At 43.3% G+C, this 17,741-nt stretch overlaps 1 protein-coding gene across 4 annotated transcripts in view; it reads right to left on the bottom strand.

Moving 5' to 3' along the window:
* Positions 1-17,741, bottom strand: part of LOC139423124 (cytospin-B-like) — a 172,412-nt gene that overhangs the window by 23,777 nt on the left and 130,894 nt on the right. For all 4 annotated transcript variants that reach the window (XM_071174795.1, XM_071174793.1, XM_071174794.1 and 1 more), the window contains one exon: positions 598-714. In XM_071174795.1, the coding sequence (XP_071030896.1) occupies positions 598-714 (117 nt within the window). The remainder of the gene's footprint in view (positions 1-597; positions 715-17,741) is intronic.

The raw sequence follows: 17,741 nt of genomic DNA, 5'->3' as shown, positions 1-17,741 counted from the left end.
TATGTTTAATAAATGTATCGTATAGTGTGTGTGGCAGGCTTACAATGACAGCAAAAAAATAACTTTTGAGAGTGAGCTGACCGTGGTGCTAGAGGGGGTACGCAGTTGGAGGTTGAATGTTCAAAGCGGTATGGGATTCTAAAAAGTTTGGGAACCACTGGTCTAAGGGATTAAAATGTGTCTTTATCAATGGTGCTTTGGAGGATCTCCCAAATGTAAGGGAACATGCTCCACCACATTTGGTAGGTTTTACATGCTGTGATGCTTACGCACCCCTTTAGTAAAATGGTCACCACAGTAAAATGCTATTTAACACACAAAACAGGTTGTGTGCCCCTGCATACCTTTAGTAAATCTCAGCCTATGTTTCTCATACAATAGACTTTAGTGTAAGGTATTAAAGTGTTGCGCTATGAATGATGCTTTGGAGGTACTCTAAAAGGTTCTTGAAGAAGAAATTAATTGAGAAAGTAGAAGGTCACATCAGTGTTGGTGTCCATGTTCATGAGCTCTTAATTGGAATGATAAATGAATGAGTGTGTGTGTTTGTGCAGTTGTCTGCATGTATGCATGCATGTATGTGTGTGAGATGGGTACCTTGTCTTGACTGATGAGTTCCTGGTAAGGGATGTGTGCGGGCAGGTATGTATGGAGGAGAGCACAGAATGCCAGGCCATCACTCCAGCTGCTGCTGAAGTTTGTCACATCAATGTTCTACAAGAGAGATAGATGGAGAGAGAAAGAGAGAGAAAGATATATGTATAGAGATAAGAAGGTGTCCTTTTTCTTCTAGTACCAGCAGTGGATGTGTCAATAAGAATGTCTAACAACCATAACAAGCTTAAATGAAGCATTTATTTACATACAGTACATTATGCATAAAGGCGAGAATGGAAACAACCTGGTCAACCTTCATTGTCCCCTATTATAAACTGGCAATTAGCTTTAGGTTGCATTTAGTTCTTGCTCATTCAGCCGGAAAGGAGGGAAAGTAATGATCTACATCCTGAGAACATGGTTAAGAGATGCGGAAGCACATAAAAACACCCACTCAAGTACATTAACATATGAAGCAACACACAAATGAAAACGAATGTGTAGTTTCATCTCCATACTTAGTCCAAAGTTGATCAATAAGCTAGCTCATGTGCGATTGGAGAGCTACTTGTATTGCTGTGTGTTAAGATTGATTGAATTTATTGGATAATTAAAAGTGGCCGCTCCAGCCAGAGACAATATTACATAGATAAAAGATTATTGAGTATAAAAACACAATCAAGCCCGGAGGCTTATTTCCACTGTGGTCCTCATTTTGCAGCAAGATGACAGGTGGGCAAGATCAACACTTCACATGCACTCAATGCAATTAAATACAACAACAACAATAGCAAAGTACAACAATTTATAACAATATCTACAGCACAGAGATGCCCATTTACGAGGCACCTCATGAGGAAATACCCCTCATCAAACTGTCGTGTTATTTCTCAAATGTTTTGTAAGAGGGTCTTGTCTTATTCCCATAAACCCTTCATCCATATTCCAGTGTGTTTTACAACTGAAACATCTGCTTCCAACTCACACTCTCAAACACGTAGATCCCCTGAACGCAGCTCACTTTCCAGCTCACTCTCCAGCCCACTTTCCAGCTCACACTCTCAAACACAGATCCCCTGAACGCAGCTCACTCTCCAGATCCAAATCACCTGAATTCTGATCACCTGTTCACACACCTGTATGTCATTTACACACAATATTTAGTTCAGTTCTTTGCACCCCATCATTGTGAGGTATTGTTTGTTTTGATACACTTTTCTATTCGGAGCTCTGGTTTTCCCCGTATTAGTCCTCCTGTGTACCGTAGTTTTGGCCATCCTCACTAACGACGCCTTTTTGCCTGTACTTTAGCCTTTCAAATTTCCTGTCTTCAACCTTGTGCCTGATCTCCCGGGCTCCATTAGCCTTCTCTCTGCCTGTACTGTTGCCTTTTTTGGACCCCTGTATATGACCTTTTGATTGCCCCTGGACCCAGCTACTTGCCTCCTCCTGTGGTCCTTTACAAATAAACATCTGCTGCGCCCTGCGCTTGAAACCAGCTCTCTGTCTCCTATCGTGTTCATTACAGAAACATCCAGCGCAGCATGTCCAGGGGTTTGTGTGTGTGTCTCTCTCCACACACAGCACCTCATCCATCATGTCCAACATACAATAAGAAAAGACAGAGGTCTAAGGAAAGACAAGGGCTTTCTCCAGCTTTCATCCCTACTCACTAGGCATAGATGTCAAATCAACGTCTATTCCGTTTTGGTTCAACATCATTTAATTGAAATCAATTGAAAACAATGTTGTTTCAACCAGCGTGTGCCCAGTGGGTATCCACTCTCCCAGTCACACTGTAAAAAAATGTTGATTCAACATAAGGCAACCAGCTGTAATAGGATTTGAGTTTATTCAACAAAATAGTATAAAAGTTAATTGAATCTACAATTGTAAGGCAACCAGCTGCAATAGGATTGAGAGTTTGCTCAACATTTGGACAAATAGCTGAATGAACATACAATTCAACTTGAGAATGTATGTTCACCTTTTTTGCATATTTCCCAGTGTAAAACCCAAACTCTTTATACATTACATATATCATAAGGCCTTTCTTTGAGGGACTAATTACACCTTAATGCAGTAGTCTAAAACTCCTGCAAGTCAATTTATGCTGGCTTACAAAGTGATGTGCAATTCCTATGGGAATCCAGCCAAAGTGAGGACATCCAACAATTTGAACTTTTAATCAACTGCAACTTGCATTCACAATGACTGCCAAAGGTAGGGAAGATAGTTTATTGAGACTACCTAAATTATATAAACTGAAACAGACATCTCAGTAATGGGTGCAAAAAATCCAACTACTAACAAATTGGATTAGCTTAGAATTTGTATTTATTTGTATTTGTGTAGCATAAGATGAAACAACCAATTAATGTACATGCAAAAACACAGGTATTGAAACAAAAAATTATTCTGAAAATCAACCTACAATAGAGCATGCTGGGAAATATAATGTTGGCATGGTTTTGAGCAAACATAAGCTTGTAATTTTACTCAATATGCTGTTCAAATTCATCTCACTTTGAGCAGAGTTTGTTAATTCAATTTACAATTGTAAGGTAACGGCAGGGTAGCCTAGTGGTTAGAGTGTTTGACTAGTAACCGATAGGTTGCAAGATTGAATCTCTGAGCTGACAAGGTAAAAAAAAATCTGTTGTTTTGCCCATGAACAAGGCAGTTAACCCACTGTTCCTAGGCCATCATTGAAAATAAGAATTTGTTCTTAACTGACTAGTTAAATAAAGGTAAAACAAAAAACATAGACTGGAATATGTTCTGGGATTCTTCTGATGGCATTGAGGAATACACCACATCAGTCACTGGCTTCATCAACAAGTGTGTCGATGATGTTGTCTCCACAGTGACTGCGAGTACATACCCCAAACAGAAGCCATGGATTACAAGCAACATCTGAACTGAGCTAAAGGGTAGAGCTGCTGCTTTCAAGGAGTGGGACTCTAACCCAGAAGCTTATAAGAAATCACGGCATACCCTCTGACGAACCATCAAACAGGCAAAGTGTCAATACAGGCCTAAGATTGAATCGTACGGATGTGGCAGGGCTTGCAAACTATAACAGACTACAAAGGGAAGCACAGCTGAGAGCTGCTCAGTGACACGAGCCGACCAGAGGAGCTAAATTACTTATATGCTCGCTTCGAGGCAAGTAACACTGAAACATGCATGAGACCATCAGCTGTTCCGGACAACTGTGTGATCAAGCTCTCCGCAGATGATGTGAGTAAGACCTTTAAACAGGTCAACTTTCACAAGGCCGCAGGGCCAGACGGATTACCAGGATGTGTACTCCGAGCATGCGCTGACCAACTGGCAAGTGTCTTTACTGACATTTTCAACCTCTCCCTGTCTGAATCTGTAATAACAACATGTTTCAAGCAGACACTATAGTTCCTGTGCCCAAGAACTCTAAGGTAACCTGCCTAAATGACTACCGACCCGTAGCACTCATGTCAGTAGCCATGAAGTGCTTTGAAAGGATGGTCATGGCTAAAAATCAACACCATTGTCCTAGAAACCCTAGACGCACTCCAAATTGCATACCGCCCCAACAAATCCACAGATGATGCAATCTCTATTGCACTCCACACTGCACTTTCACACCTGGACAAAAGGAACACCTATGTGAGAATGCTATTCATTGACTACAGCTCAGTGTTCAACACCATAGTGCCCTCAAAGCTCACCAAAGCTAAGGACCAAAGCTAAGAACCCTGGGACTAAACAGCTCCCTCTGCAACAGGATCCTGGACTTCCTGATGGGCCGCCCCCAGGTGGTAAGGGTAGGTAACAACATATCCGCCTCGCGGATCCTCAACACGTGGGCCCCTCAGGGGCGCGTGCTATGTCCCCTCCTGTACTCCCGGTTCACTCATGACTGCACGGCCAGGTACGACTCCAACACCATCATTAAGTTTGAAGATGACACAACAGTGGTAGGCCTGATCACCGACAGCGATGAGACAGCCTATAGGGAGGAAGTCAGAGACCTGACCGTGTGGTGCCCGGACAATAACCTCTCCCTCTATGTGATCAAGACAAAGGAGAAGATTGTGGACTACAGGAAAAGGAGGACCGAAAACGCCCCCATTCTCATCGACGGGATTGTAGAGGAGCAGGTTGAAAGCATCACCAACACACGAACATGGTCCAAGCACACCAAAACAGTCGTGAAGAGGGCACAACAAAACGTATTCCCCCTCAGGAGGCTGAAAAGATTTGGCATGGGCCCTCAGATCCTCAAAAGATTCTACAGCTGCACCATCGAGAGCATCCTGACGGGTTGCATCACTACTTGGTATGGCAACTGCTCTGTCTCCGACCGCAAGGCACTACAGAGGGTAGTGCGTACGGCCCAGTACATCACTGGGGCCAAGCTCCCTGCCACCCAGGCCCTAAAAATTGTCAAAGACTCCAGCCAGCCTAGTCATAGACTGTTCTCTCTACTACCGCACTGCAAGCGGTACCGGAGCACCAAGTCTAGGTCCAAGAGGCTTCTAAACAGCTTCTACCCCCAAGCCATAAGACTCCTGAACATCTAATCAAATGGCTACCAAGTCTATTTGCATTACCCCCCCTTTTACGCTGCCTCTACCCTCTGTTATTATCTATGCATAGTCACTTTAATAACTCTACCTACATGTAAATATTACCTCAATTACCTGGACTAACTGGTGCCCCCGCACATTGAACGGTACCCCTTGTATATAGCCTCGCTATTGTTTTATTCTTATTTACATCTGCTCTTTAATTATTTGTTACTTTTATTCCTCTTTTTTCTTATTTGTTTTCTTAAAACTACATTGTTGGTTAAGGGCTTGTTAGTAAGCATTTCATTGTAATACCTGTTGTATTCTGCGCATGTGACAAATACAATTTGATTAAAACATTTTATTTGATTTAACCAGCTACAATAGCATTGTGAGTTTGGTTAACATTTGGGCATATACACTACCGGTCAAAAGATTTAGAACACCTACTCATTCAAGGGTTTTCTTTATTTTTATTATTTTTTACACTGTAGAATAATTGTGAAGACATCAAAACTATGAAATAACACACATGGAATCATGTAGTAACCAAAAAAGGGTAAAACAAATCTAAATATATTTTATATTTGAGATTCTTCAAATAGCCAGAATTTGCCTTGATGACAGCTTTGCACACGCTTGGCATTCTCTCAACCAGTTCATGAGGTAGTCACCTGGAATGCATTTCAATTAACAGGTGTGCCTTCCTTTCTTTCCTTCTTAATGCGTCTGAGCCAATCAGTTGTGTTGTGACAATGTAGGGTATATACTGAAGATAAACCTATTTGGTAAAACACCAAGTCCATATTATGGCAAGAACAGTCCATAATTTCTTTAAGACATGAAGGTCAGTCAATAGGGAACATTTCAAGAACTTTGAAAGTGCAGTCGCAAAAACCATCAAGCATTCTGATGAAACTGGCTCTCATGAGGACCGCCACTGGAATTGAAGACGCAGAGTTACATCTGCTGCAGAGGATAAGTTCATTAGTTACCAGCCTCAGAAATTGCAGCCCAAATACATGCTTCACAGAGTTCAAGTAACAGACACATCTCAACATCAACTGTTCATGGTCGAATTGCTGCAAAGAAAACACTACAAAAGGACACCAATAAGAAGAAGAGACGTGCTTGGGCCAAGAAACACGAGTCCAAATTTGAGATTTTTGGTTCCAACTGCTGTGTCTTTGTGAGACGCTGTGTGGGTGAACGGAATATTTCTGCATGTGTATTTCCCACCGTAAAGCATGGAGGAGGTGTAATGGTGTGGAGGTGCTCGTGACACTGTCTTTGATTTATTTAGAATTTAAGGCACACTTAACCAGCATGGCTACCACAGCATTCTGCAGCGATACGCCATCCCATCTGGTTTGGGCTTAGTGGGACAATCATTTAATTTTTAACAGGGCAATGACTCAACACACCCCCAGAATGTGTAAGGGCTATTTCACCAAGAAGGAGAGTGATGGAGTGCTGCATCAGATGACTTGGGCTCCACAGTCCCCCGAACTCAACCAAATGGAGATGGTTTGGGATGAGTCGGACCACAGAGTGAAGGAAAAGCAGCCAACAAGTGCTAGGCATATTTGTGGGAACTCCTTCAAGACTGTTGGAAAACAATTCCAGGAGAAGTTGGTTGAGAGAATGCCAAGAGTGCGCAAAGCTGTCATCAAGGGAAATGGTGGCTATTTGAAGAATCTCAAATATAAAAAATATGTTATATTATATTTAAATATAGATTCCATATGTGTTTTTTCATAGTTTTGATGTCTTCAATGTAGAAAATAGTAAAAATAAAGAAAAACCTTGAATGAGTACGTGTTCTAAAACTTTGGACTGGTAGTGTAGCTGAACCAACATGCAGTGTTGCCTTCGAACGACAAACACGAATTGGTAATTTTACTCAACAGGTTTTTATACATTCAACTCCCTATGAGTAAAGTTTGTTGAGTGAACAAACGTTTATACATTAGCAGAATGGCTTGTCCTTCTGAAGTCCACCCAACTCACAGAATAATGCTGATTAAGCAATTGGTTAAATTGACTCTTTTTTACAGTGTAGATCCTAGTTGAATTGAGAGTCATTTCTTGTGTCCCCTTCTTCCTTTCCATGTTCTGTCAGATCCAGAGGGGATGTTGGGAACAGGACACCCAGCCAGAGAGCTGTCTCCCCTGGGTGCAATCCCTGTAGGTCCCCTGACCCTGTCACTTAGTTGTCCTGCTGTCTGTCCCAGATGGGCTTCCTGTCACAGGGCTTCTGGGAGGATAGGGGTGGCTCAAATGCTGCAATGCATTCCTGAGGTTACAGAACGGTCACTTTGGCTGCATACCAAATGGTACCCTATTCCGTCGATACACTGCACTGCCAAAAGTCTGGATTTAAAAGTAGTGCTCTAAATAGGGAATAGGGTGCCGTTTGGGATGGATACTTTATCATTCTGCCGTTCTCAATAACAGATGCTGCTCTTGGGTCCAATTTATGGGATAGAAAGAAACATGTTATTACTGCCATTGTGTTATTAACAGCAAGGAACCTTACAATCTATTCCTTGATTCACTAGAGACTCAATCCATTCAGTACAAATGCACCAAACTAAAAGCATGTAGGTTAGAACAAGATATCCCATCACTGTGAGATCACTCATTGCCTGTCTATTATTGTCTCCCACCCAGGCAGACCTGCACGGTTATGTAGGCTGGGAGTTCCTTCCATACCTCCCTCTATTCTCCTCTCTCCTGTCCTGCCAGTCTGTGGACTGGAGCAGCAGCAGCTCTGAGCCCATTCTACTGTATGGGGATGAGACAGCCAGACACACTGATACATAAACCCACAGGGTCTGTCTGACTCAGACAATGACTCATGGGTTGGGCAGGGAGGTAGAGGAGGGATGACGGGGTCCATAGTCTGTGTGTGTGTATCTTGTTCTGAGGAGCACAGAGTTACATCCTGGTCTGGCCATGTATGGGTGGGGGGTGGGGCGGGGGCAGAATAAAGGGGGATGGGGGATAGAGAGGGGGCACCATGAATGTTAAAACAACAGCAGACCCAATCATTACTCGGGGACCAAGCTCAGAAAAGCAAACACAGCATTAAGCGACAGGAAATGTCTCGCTCTACACAAAAGACTGAGCTGCCCAGTTACTAGAACCAAAAGGAGAAAGAAATCAAATGAAAGTATAGTGGGGGAGAGAGTGAGAAGAGGGGGAGAGATAGAGACAGAGAAGGGGCATAAGGGAGATTGAGAAGGAGAGAGGGGGTGAGAGAGGAGAGGAGGCTAGATATGGATAGAGTGGGGGAGAGATTAATCGAGAGAGAGAGAGTATACATTTGCTTTGCCGGTAATCCAGCTGTACCTCTTTCCTGCAGTCAAATGTTCAAATCGCCCTCTAGTGGCCTCATGGGTGGAATGTTTTTAATATTTTTCAAAATGTCATAATTAATAAACATTCTTTTTTTAAACTCCCACCCTTAATATCCGGTGTTTCTATGTCAAAAGGTTTTGTTATATTTCAGTCTTCTGTCATGTCATGTATATAAAGTGTAATATTGGAATGCAAACTCAAAATTGAATATATTTCCACTCTATAGTTTACTCTATATTTTAAGCCCATAATCATGTGTGTGGGGTGCAGGGCTGACCCCATTTTATCAACTGGTCGATTGTTTGATCGATAGGCTGTTGGTCTACCGAGATTTCTTTAGTCGAGCAGTAGCAAAAAACACACAAAAAAGACCTCGATCTGATTTGCATCTGTCTGAGTGAATTGATCCATTGTGGAGGCCGTGGGGATGGCACAGTCCATTTGTCTAAGACGTGCTACTGAAACTGTATATGATTATATTATGTAAGAACAATGACGCAACACAAATAAAAAATATTTTATTTTATAACAAATCGCTTTCTCCCACATTGGATAGCAGTCGCTGTCCGCGGTTCTGAATCACATCAGTGTGCTGTTGAATTGGCGCCTTTTCCTAGACCATGTTGCTATGTGCATAATAGAAAAGTTAACCAGCATATTGGTGTTGAGAACAATGCGGTGGAGGCAGCAGTGGAGTTAGCAGAAGATAAAACAGCCCTTGCCTTAATGGTCTAAAAAAAGAGAGGAGAGAGGAAACCCCAACTTAATTAGGTCTATAATCAATAGCCTAACTGTTAAAGATGCCTGGCTTTATAAATCATCCATATACAGTATATCACAAAAGTGAATACACCCCTCACATTTTTGTAAATATTTGAGTATATCTTTTCATGTGACAACACTGAAGAAATTACACTTTGCTACAATCTAAAGTAGTGAGTGTACAGCTTGTATAACAGTGTACATTTGCTGTCCCCTCAAAATAACTCAACACACAGCCGTTAATGTCTAAACCGCTGGCAACAAAAGTTAACCTGTGAGACATAATATGCAGCGCTTGCTCCTTACCTTCTTTTTCTTTATCCCCAGTATTTTCCACAACTAGTCAAATTTATTCCACACATCTGACTTCCCCTTTACCTCCTGAGCAACCAGTAAACAGTCCCCCATTTTTAGTTTATTTGTCACGTCCTCTGCATTCATTTAGCCGAGCTTGTTATAACCAATTTATTGATGTGATTATTATATATTTTTTTGAATTACTTAATCTTTATTTAACTAGTTTAACTAGTCAAGTCAATTAAGAACAAATTCTTACTTACAATGACGGCCTACCCCGGCCAAACTTGGATAACGCAGGTCCAATTGTGCGCCGCCCTATTGGACTCCAAATCATGTGATTCAGCCTGGATTTGAACCAGGGACTGTAGTGACGCCTCTTGCACTGAGATGCAGTGCCGTAGACCGCTGTAACACTCAGGAGCTATAGGCCAGGCCCTATTGGTCACGTGCATGCGATGCATACATATGTCATGTAAAGAGAGCAAGCGTTGAGGGAATATGTCATGTTTTTCCTAAATAAATGAGGGATTTTGGTAGCATAACTTTTCAGTCAGACTCCCTCTATGTAACGGCTTTCTTCTTCCTCTTCTGAGGAGGAGTAGTAGGAAGGATCGGAGGACCAAAATGCAGTGTAGTATGTATCCATAATGTAATTTAATGAGAATGAATACAGAATACAAAAAGAACAAGAGAAACAAAATGAACACCGAAACAGTCCCGAATGGTGCAAACACTGGAATGGTGCAAACACTGAAACGGAAAGTAATCACCCACGAAACACAGGTGGGAAAAGGCTACCTAAGTATGATTCTCAATCAGAGAGAACTAACGACACCTGCCTCTGATTGAGAACCATACCAGGCCAAACACAAAAACACCACATAGAAAAAGGAACATAGACAACTCACCCAACTCACGCCCTGACCATACTAAAACAAAGACATAACAAAAGAACTAAGGTCAGAACGTGACACTCTAGTCATTTGTGAGTCTTAATTATTTAATCAAACCATTCGCTTAAAGCATCGGACAAGCTCACTGCATATCATTGTTTTGATTAAAACACATAGGATGTGTCTAAATAGGAAAAAATACATGTTTTAACATTTCGACCAATCGATTGGTCGAAAGAAGATTTGTTTAAGACAAATGTTTAAGACTACCAATAAACACTTTGTGTGACCCTGATTTAGCCCACTGCAGTAAAATATTAAGTAGATAACATACAGTATGATTGCATTAGGAAGCCCAGCCAGTCAGCCAGTCAGTAAGCCAGCCAGCATGTCTGCCAGCCAGTCAGCCATACAATATCACCATCAGCTACGACAACAAAGAAGTTCCAATACTATAAATAAAGCTCTCTACATACTACAGCACAAACCAACAGTCATCTCTCACTTTTTTATTTTGTTTCTCATATCTACCACACTGGCCCAACACATCGTCATTGGAGTTACAATAAAACCTTACAGTCAATATGCATTCGCGAGACAATGATAACTATCTTAGCGCAAAGACGGTCTTTGCTTTAAGTTAGCGCTAATGCTAGTTAGCATTGGCTTGCGATACGACCTCTAACTTCCTTCATCCTGGACGCAAGACATAACAATGGTATCCGGGAGTTCATCTGACTCTGGGGAAGTAGATAAATAGCATGCTGACGCAACTCATGTGATATAAAGCGAAAGAGAGCTGTGACACACTGGTCTGGACAGGAAGCCGTTGTAAATGCACTATTTGCTCTGAGTTGTGCTTATTTCTGGCTGAGCTTAGATTGGTTCTCTCAAACGGTTGTATTTTATTTCCTGTTGGGTTGAGACGTCACGCTGTCTGTCTGTCTGTCTGTCTGTCTGTCTGTGTCTGTCTGTCTGTCTGTCTGTCTGTCTGTCTGTCTGTGTCTGTCTGTCTGTCTCTCTCTCTCTCTCTCTCTCTCTCGGGTGTTAGGAGGAGTGGCAGAAGTCAAATAGGATACAGGGATACCAAGGCCTTTGTGTCAGTTTGAATTGTGTTGAGTAAGTATGTATCTCCCATATACATGGTACTTGAGGCAGGGAGAGTCATGATGCATTTTAACCCCAGCAGTATCATGACACAGTTCAAATGTCCCAATTATTCTGTCTAGATATACCCCCACCCCCCTATTCATTAGCTCCTTCCCTCTTCCTCACACTGCTGGGGGTCCTAGCTCGCCCCCCGTGGTTGTGTTTGTTTCTCAGAGAGGGCCGGATGACCGAGGAAGGCCAATCTCCTCAGTTAGTCCCAGCTGAGGCTACGTTCTGTTCAGCCCAGACTGAGACTCCCAGCTAAGCCTGTCTGTTCACCTTCTCCTCATTGTTCCCATCCTGAACAATAAACAAGGTTTATGTTTTGGTTATAATATAACAACATCAAAGACCACCATGATACAAATACAGTGGGAAACCAGAGCAGGTGGGGATCAGAACAAAACCTTTTGTTATTAAAGACTCTGTATTGATTGTGATTGAAGTGATTAACTGTCTGTGACCGGCAGTGGATTTCAGTACAACTGAGATACTGTAATCATCATTCAAACAGATCATTTGTCATGATGATAATGTCTTCTGCATGGCCTTTGGTCGAGGCATGTACATATGGTCATCTCTGTTTGAAGTGTGTGTGTGTGTGTGTGGAGGTGTCTGTGTTTGTGTGTGAAATCTACAAACAGTGAATGTTGATTTCCTGTGAGAGCGCTCTTTCTCTCCTCTCATCCACTCTGAGAGAGGCTAGCTAGCTCCCACAGGGCCCAGTCAATCAGAGCATCATTAAGGTCTTTGCTGATCGATTGTCTCTTCTGAGAAGCTGACATTTGAGGTGTTCTGAGAGCAGTCCCACCAAGCACGCGCCTCTCCTCCAGATGTTGACACACACACCACTGGAGAACATCATTCAGGTCCCAGTGTGTGTGTGTGTGTATCTACTAATCTTGGTCACATTACCGTGGTGTTGTGTTTACCCCTTCTCCCCGGGGGGGGGGGGGGGGGGTATTGATCTCTTCCTCACCATGGCAACAGCACGGCCACCTCCAGCACTCACGTCACTGTGTGTGTTGTTTACCACGTTTAATGGTATCTCGTTGACCTTGTTAGTCGTTAGAGTATGGCCAGTGGCACGAGCCGTATTGGCAGGTTGACACACACACACACACGCAGACACACACACCGCCTGAGTGGGCGCATACATAGAGGCCCATGGCCATCATCACTGCTCCATTTAAGGGGAGAGGGCTCAGGTGAGATGTACGGGTATGTCCGCACGTACACAGTGGCTTCACACTGTATCTTGTTTTCAACATTAAAAACTGCAATAAACCTGCCATCCTCTTTTAGTTTGATGTGATAGGAGGATGGTGTTTAAAATCAAACACATAATAGCCAAGTTAGCCCTTCATCGTGATCAATAATGACCCTAGATTTATTATGCTAGTGTTAACGTAATATAATAGCAACTAAATCAAATGAAAATCCTAGCATATAAAAAACCCAAGATGTTTTATTGTCACATACACCGGATAGGTGTTTAAAAGGTCAGCCGTAGTAGTAAGGCACCCCTAGAGCAAATTAGGGATAAGTGCCTTGCTCATGGGTACATCGATAGATTTTTCACCTTGTCGGCTAGGGTATTCGAACCAGCGACCTTTCATTTACTGGCCCAACGCTCTAACAGCTAGGCTAACAGCCATCTAAATCCATCCCAGTAATTATTATTGACCACAGGAAAAGTATTGTAATAAGGCTTTGCATCCCCAATTAGGAATATAGCTTCAAAATATGCGTCCCAAATGGCACTCTATTCCCTATATAGTGTACTAGGGTTCTGGTCCAAGGTAGTGCACTATAAGGAAAAGGGTGCCATTTGGGACACACTGTGTCTTTAGTGGTTTTCACTTTAAATGGGATATAGCCCCCTCTTGATTACAGTAGTGCCTGTTTTTCCATCTTAATTTAATTTAGAGTCTTGTTTGACCACAGGCCTTGAAACAATACGTCTGTGGTATAATAACAACTGACCTCCAGCCAGGGGAAGGGGATGTCTGAGAGAGAGGCCATTCCGGCTCCACGCAGACAGATGAGAAAATATATGAGGCCAGTTTCCTGACACCTACTTCAGCTGAGCCGTGCAACAGAGAGAACACACACGGCACGCACACCAGACACACGCACACACACCGCACACCACACACACCACACACACCGCAGAGTCAATATTCCTACAGGGCTGGTAAAATACTTCAAAGTGACAGTTAATTATGTCCCCATTACATGACCTCTTCAACTCGACAACATGATTTGGAGCTTTTAGAGTCTTGTTAGTTGGGACATATCATCTCACGACCCACCTTACTAAATGGAGTAAAATAGGTATCCCACAGAACAATACACTAAAATCTGTTGAAACTGAAAGGTATAACCCCCACTAACCTTTATCAAACCAGAATGAATGATGGTTACGTAGAAAAGGGAAAGGGATCGCAACTGCCCAACCTCCCGTTTGGGGAACGCTATCAACATTATGGCCTCAGCCTGGCAAGCCAACAGCCTTAAGAAGAGATGTTTGACTGTGACAGGCTGTCTGTCTCCACACATTAGCAGGTCATTAGTGGGCCTCTGTCGGACCAGGGCAGGTCGGCCATGACAGTGAACATAGTTGGTTGTCTGCTCTGACCTTTGCCGGCCTGATATTAAGCTCAATTTATGGCCCATATTGTGCTCTGGCATTAACCTTTTCCTTTCCCAGGCAGCCGTGTGGTCAGAGAAGGCCTGTGTCTGTTCCTACTACTGGGATGTGCCATGAAATGGAATGTCATTTTAGAGCTCGAAACTGATGCCCATGGCATCAAATACAGATTAATGAATGAATTTAATAATTAATTAATTATTTAGACATGGACGGCTGTTGTCCTGACACAAAAACACATGGATGTTTCTGCAGTATTATGCAACACTCAATGTTAATGTCATTGAGCATCTCACACGTGTTGTACAGCCGTTCACAAGTTTGGTCACGTTCCTCCTAAAAATATCTGGTGTGTTAAACCACCGGACCCACAATCTGAGGAGGAATTCAAACACATGGACGCTCACATGGAAATTACGCATCATCATATACTGTAACAGTCACCTCAGAGCCTATTCATTCCATGTACTGAAATAAATTCTCATCCAGCTATTAACCAAAGCCTCTTATTGCATTCCATAAACCAGAGAATGATTATTCTCCTCAGCAGAACCACTGAGTGTAAAAGTAGACCATAGAATACCAGTAGGTGCCAATGACTGAAACGGGAGGTAGCCTAGTGGTTAAGACCGTTGGGCCAGTAACGGAAAGGTTCGAATCCCAGAGCCGTCTAGGTGAAAAGCTGTCGATGTGCCATTGAGCAAGTCACATAACCCTAATTGCTCTGGATAAGAGTGTTGACTAAAATGAATACCCCACAGCTATATACCATTCAGTTTGTGTATGAAAGAAACGATCGGATAAGCAGTCAAGATGGAGACCATGTCCACCTCTCAGTTAAAGGAGAGCATAGCTGCAAATACAGCCATTGTACAGTAGAGTCCATTCAGTTGGAGTGCTAGAGAAATAAACGTATCTACTGTAACTATCAAGGTTGGCTGTTTTCATCACAATGGATTTACGGTGTCTTAGGAACATCAGCAGTGAGTCAGAATTATGAACGAGGTACCATGGCAACAGAGGACAGGGTGGAGGGATGACTCATTTCACCATCAAACATGCCTAAAAACAGGAACTCTATTGATCTAACAACTCATTCAATCCTTTAAAGCTAGTCTATTTTTAGTCACCTTTAACCTTGTATTAATTAGGCCTAGGCCCCTTTTTCTCTACCTCCTGTCTGAATGATGTGCCAAAATTAAACTGCCTGTAGCTCAGGCCCTGAAGCTAAGATATGTATATAATTGGTACCATTGGAAAGAAAACACTTTGAAGTTTGTAGAAATGTTAAAATAATGTAGAATATAACGCAATAGATATGGTAGGAGAAAACCAACCAGAATTTTTTGGAGAGAGACCGTCCTCTTAGAAATGCAAGAGAAAGGTCATAATGAAAATTAGCTCCCTGGATGCAATTCCTATGACTTCCACAAGGTGTCAGCAGTCTGAAAGAAATATCAGTTTTAGAAGGACACAGTCTTGGAAATTCGTGTTTGTGCGTGCCATGAAGACATTACGCATCTGCTAAAATCGGTTTCCTATTGAACATATTTCTTTCCGAAAGAAATATTATAGTTTGATTACATTTTAGGGTATCTGAGGAGTAAATAGAAATGTATTTTGACTTGTTGAAACAAAGTTTAGGGGTAGATTTTTGGATTCCTTTCTCTGCAAGTTGAACGAGTGGATTACTCAAATCGATGGCGCCAACTAAACTGACTTTTTGGGATATAAAGAAGGATTTTATCTAACAAAACAACCCTACATGTTGAAGCTGGGACCCTTTGGATGACAAATCAGAGGAAGATTTTCAAAAAGTGAATATTTCATCGTTATATTGTGAATGTATGAAATATTTTGATGTGGGGCGCCATCCTCAAACAATCGCTTGGCATGTTTTCGCTGTAATAGCTACTAAAAATTGGACAGTGCAGTTAGATGAACAAGAATTTAAGCATTCAGCCGATATAAGACACTTATATGTACCAAAATGTTGAAAATCCATAATATTTATGATTATTTATTTGAATTGAGCGCCCACCAATTTCACCAGAAGTTGTCTCGCTAGCAGAACACCGATCCTTAAGAAGTTTTAATATCCTTATTGACTTGTGTGCTTGGTTGAGCAAAGTACAGCAGTCTGTCATTTAATTGAACTGAAACCCTTGGACAAGGCCATTGTTAGGCTAAGTAGAGTAGTGGTGTTGGGCTTAGCCCGAAATGGCACCCTATTCCCTATGTAGTGCAATATATAGGGAATAGGGTGCCATTTCAGTCGCAGCCTTGGTGCTACTGTAAGCTAGCTAGCACACTCCATACTGCGATGGAATTTAGTTAAGAGGGAGAACAGTGCAGAGACCAGGCAGATCCCGACCCTCCTTTCTTAGCCTTTGTTTACCAGTGTTAGTGGCATTAGCTGGCAGACAATCACCGACGAATTACCCAAGGAATATGGCTGCCTAAATATGGTTCCCAATCAGAGACAACGATAAACAGCTGCCTCTGAGAACCAATCTAGGCAACCATAGACATACAAAACACCTAGACTAGAAACAAGCCCATAAACATACAGAAACCCTAGACAGGACAAAAACACAACAAACCACCCCTTGTCACACTCTGACCTAACCAAAATAACAAAGAAAACAAAGATAACTAAGGTCAGGGCGTGACAGTACCCCCGGCAGCGCCGGACAGGCGGGAGACTCTGGCAGCGCCGGACTGGGTACTGTCGCCAGACGCTCTGGACTGGGTACTGTCGCCGGACGCTCTGGACTGGTGAGGTGCACTGTAGGCCTGGTGCGTGGTGCCGGCACTGGTGGTACCGGGCTGGGGACACACACCTCATGGCGAGTGCGAGGAGCAGGAACAGGGAGTACTGGACTGCCGAGGCGCACTATAGGCCTGGTGCGTAGTGCCGGCACTGGTGGTACCGGGCTGGGGACACGCACCTCAGGGTGAGTGCGGGGAGGAGGAACAGGGCGTACAGGGCTCTGGAGACGCACAGGAAGCCTGGTGCGTGGTGTTGGCACTGGTGGTACTGGGCTGGGGACACGCACCTCAGGGCGAGTGCGGGGAGCAGGCACAGGACGTACTGGGCTGTGGAGGCGTACTGGAGGTCTGGAGTGTAGAGCTGACACAACCCGTCCTGGCTGGATGTTTATACTTGGACGCAGCCCTGTGCGTCCTGTGCCAGCAGGGTGTGTGTCCCCAGCCCAGTACCACCAGTGCCGGCACCACGCACCAGGCCTACAGTGCACCTCACCAGTCCAGAGCGTTCGGCGACAGTACCCAGTCCAGAGCGTCTGGCGACAGTACCCAGTCCGGCGCTGCCAGAGTCTCCCGCCTGTCCGGCGGAACACCGTGCGTTCCACCGCATAACACGGTGCCTGACCAGTAACACGCTCCCCACGGTAAGCACGAGGAGTTGGCTCAGGTCTCCTACCTGACTCAGCCAATCTCCTCGTGTGC

This window comes from Oncorhynchus clarkii, chromosome 12, assembly GCF_045791955.1.
Source record: "Oncorhynchus clarkii lewisi isolate Uvic-CL-2024 chromosome 12, UVic_Ocla_1.0, whole genome shotgun sequence".
NCBI classification, from domain to species: domain Eukaryota; kingdom Metazoa; phylum Chordata; class Actinopteri; order Salmoniformes; family Salmonidae; genus Oncorhynchus; species Oncorhynchus clarkii.
The sequence above is the reverse complement of the archived record's forward strand: the minus strand, read 5'-3'. Positions and strand labels throughout refer to the sequence as shown.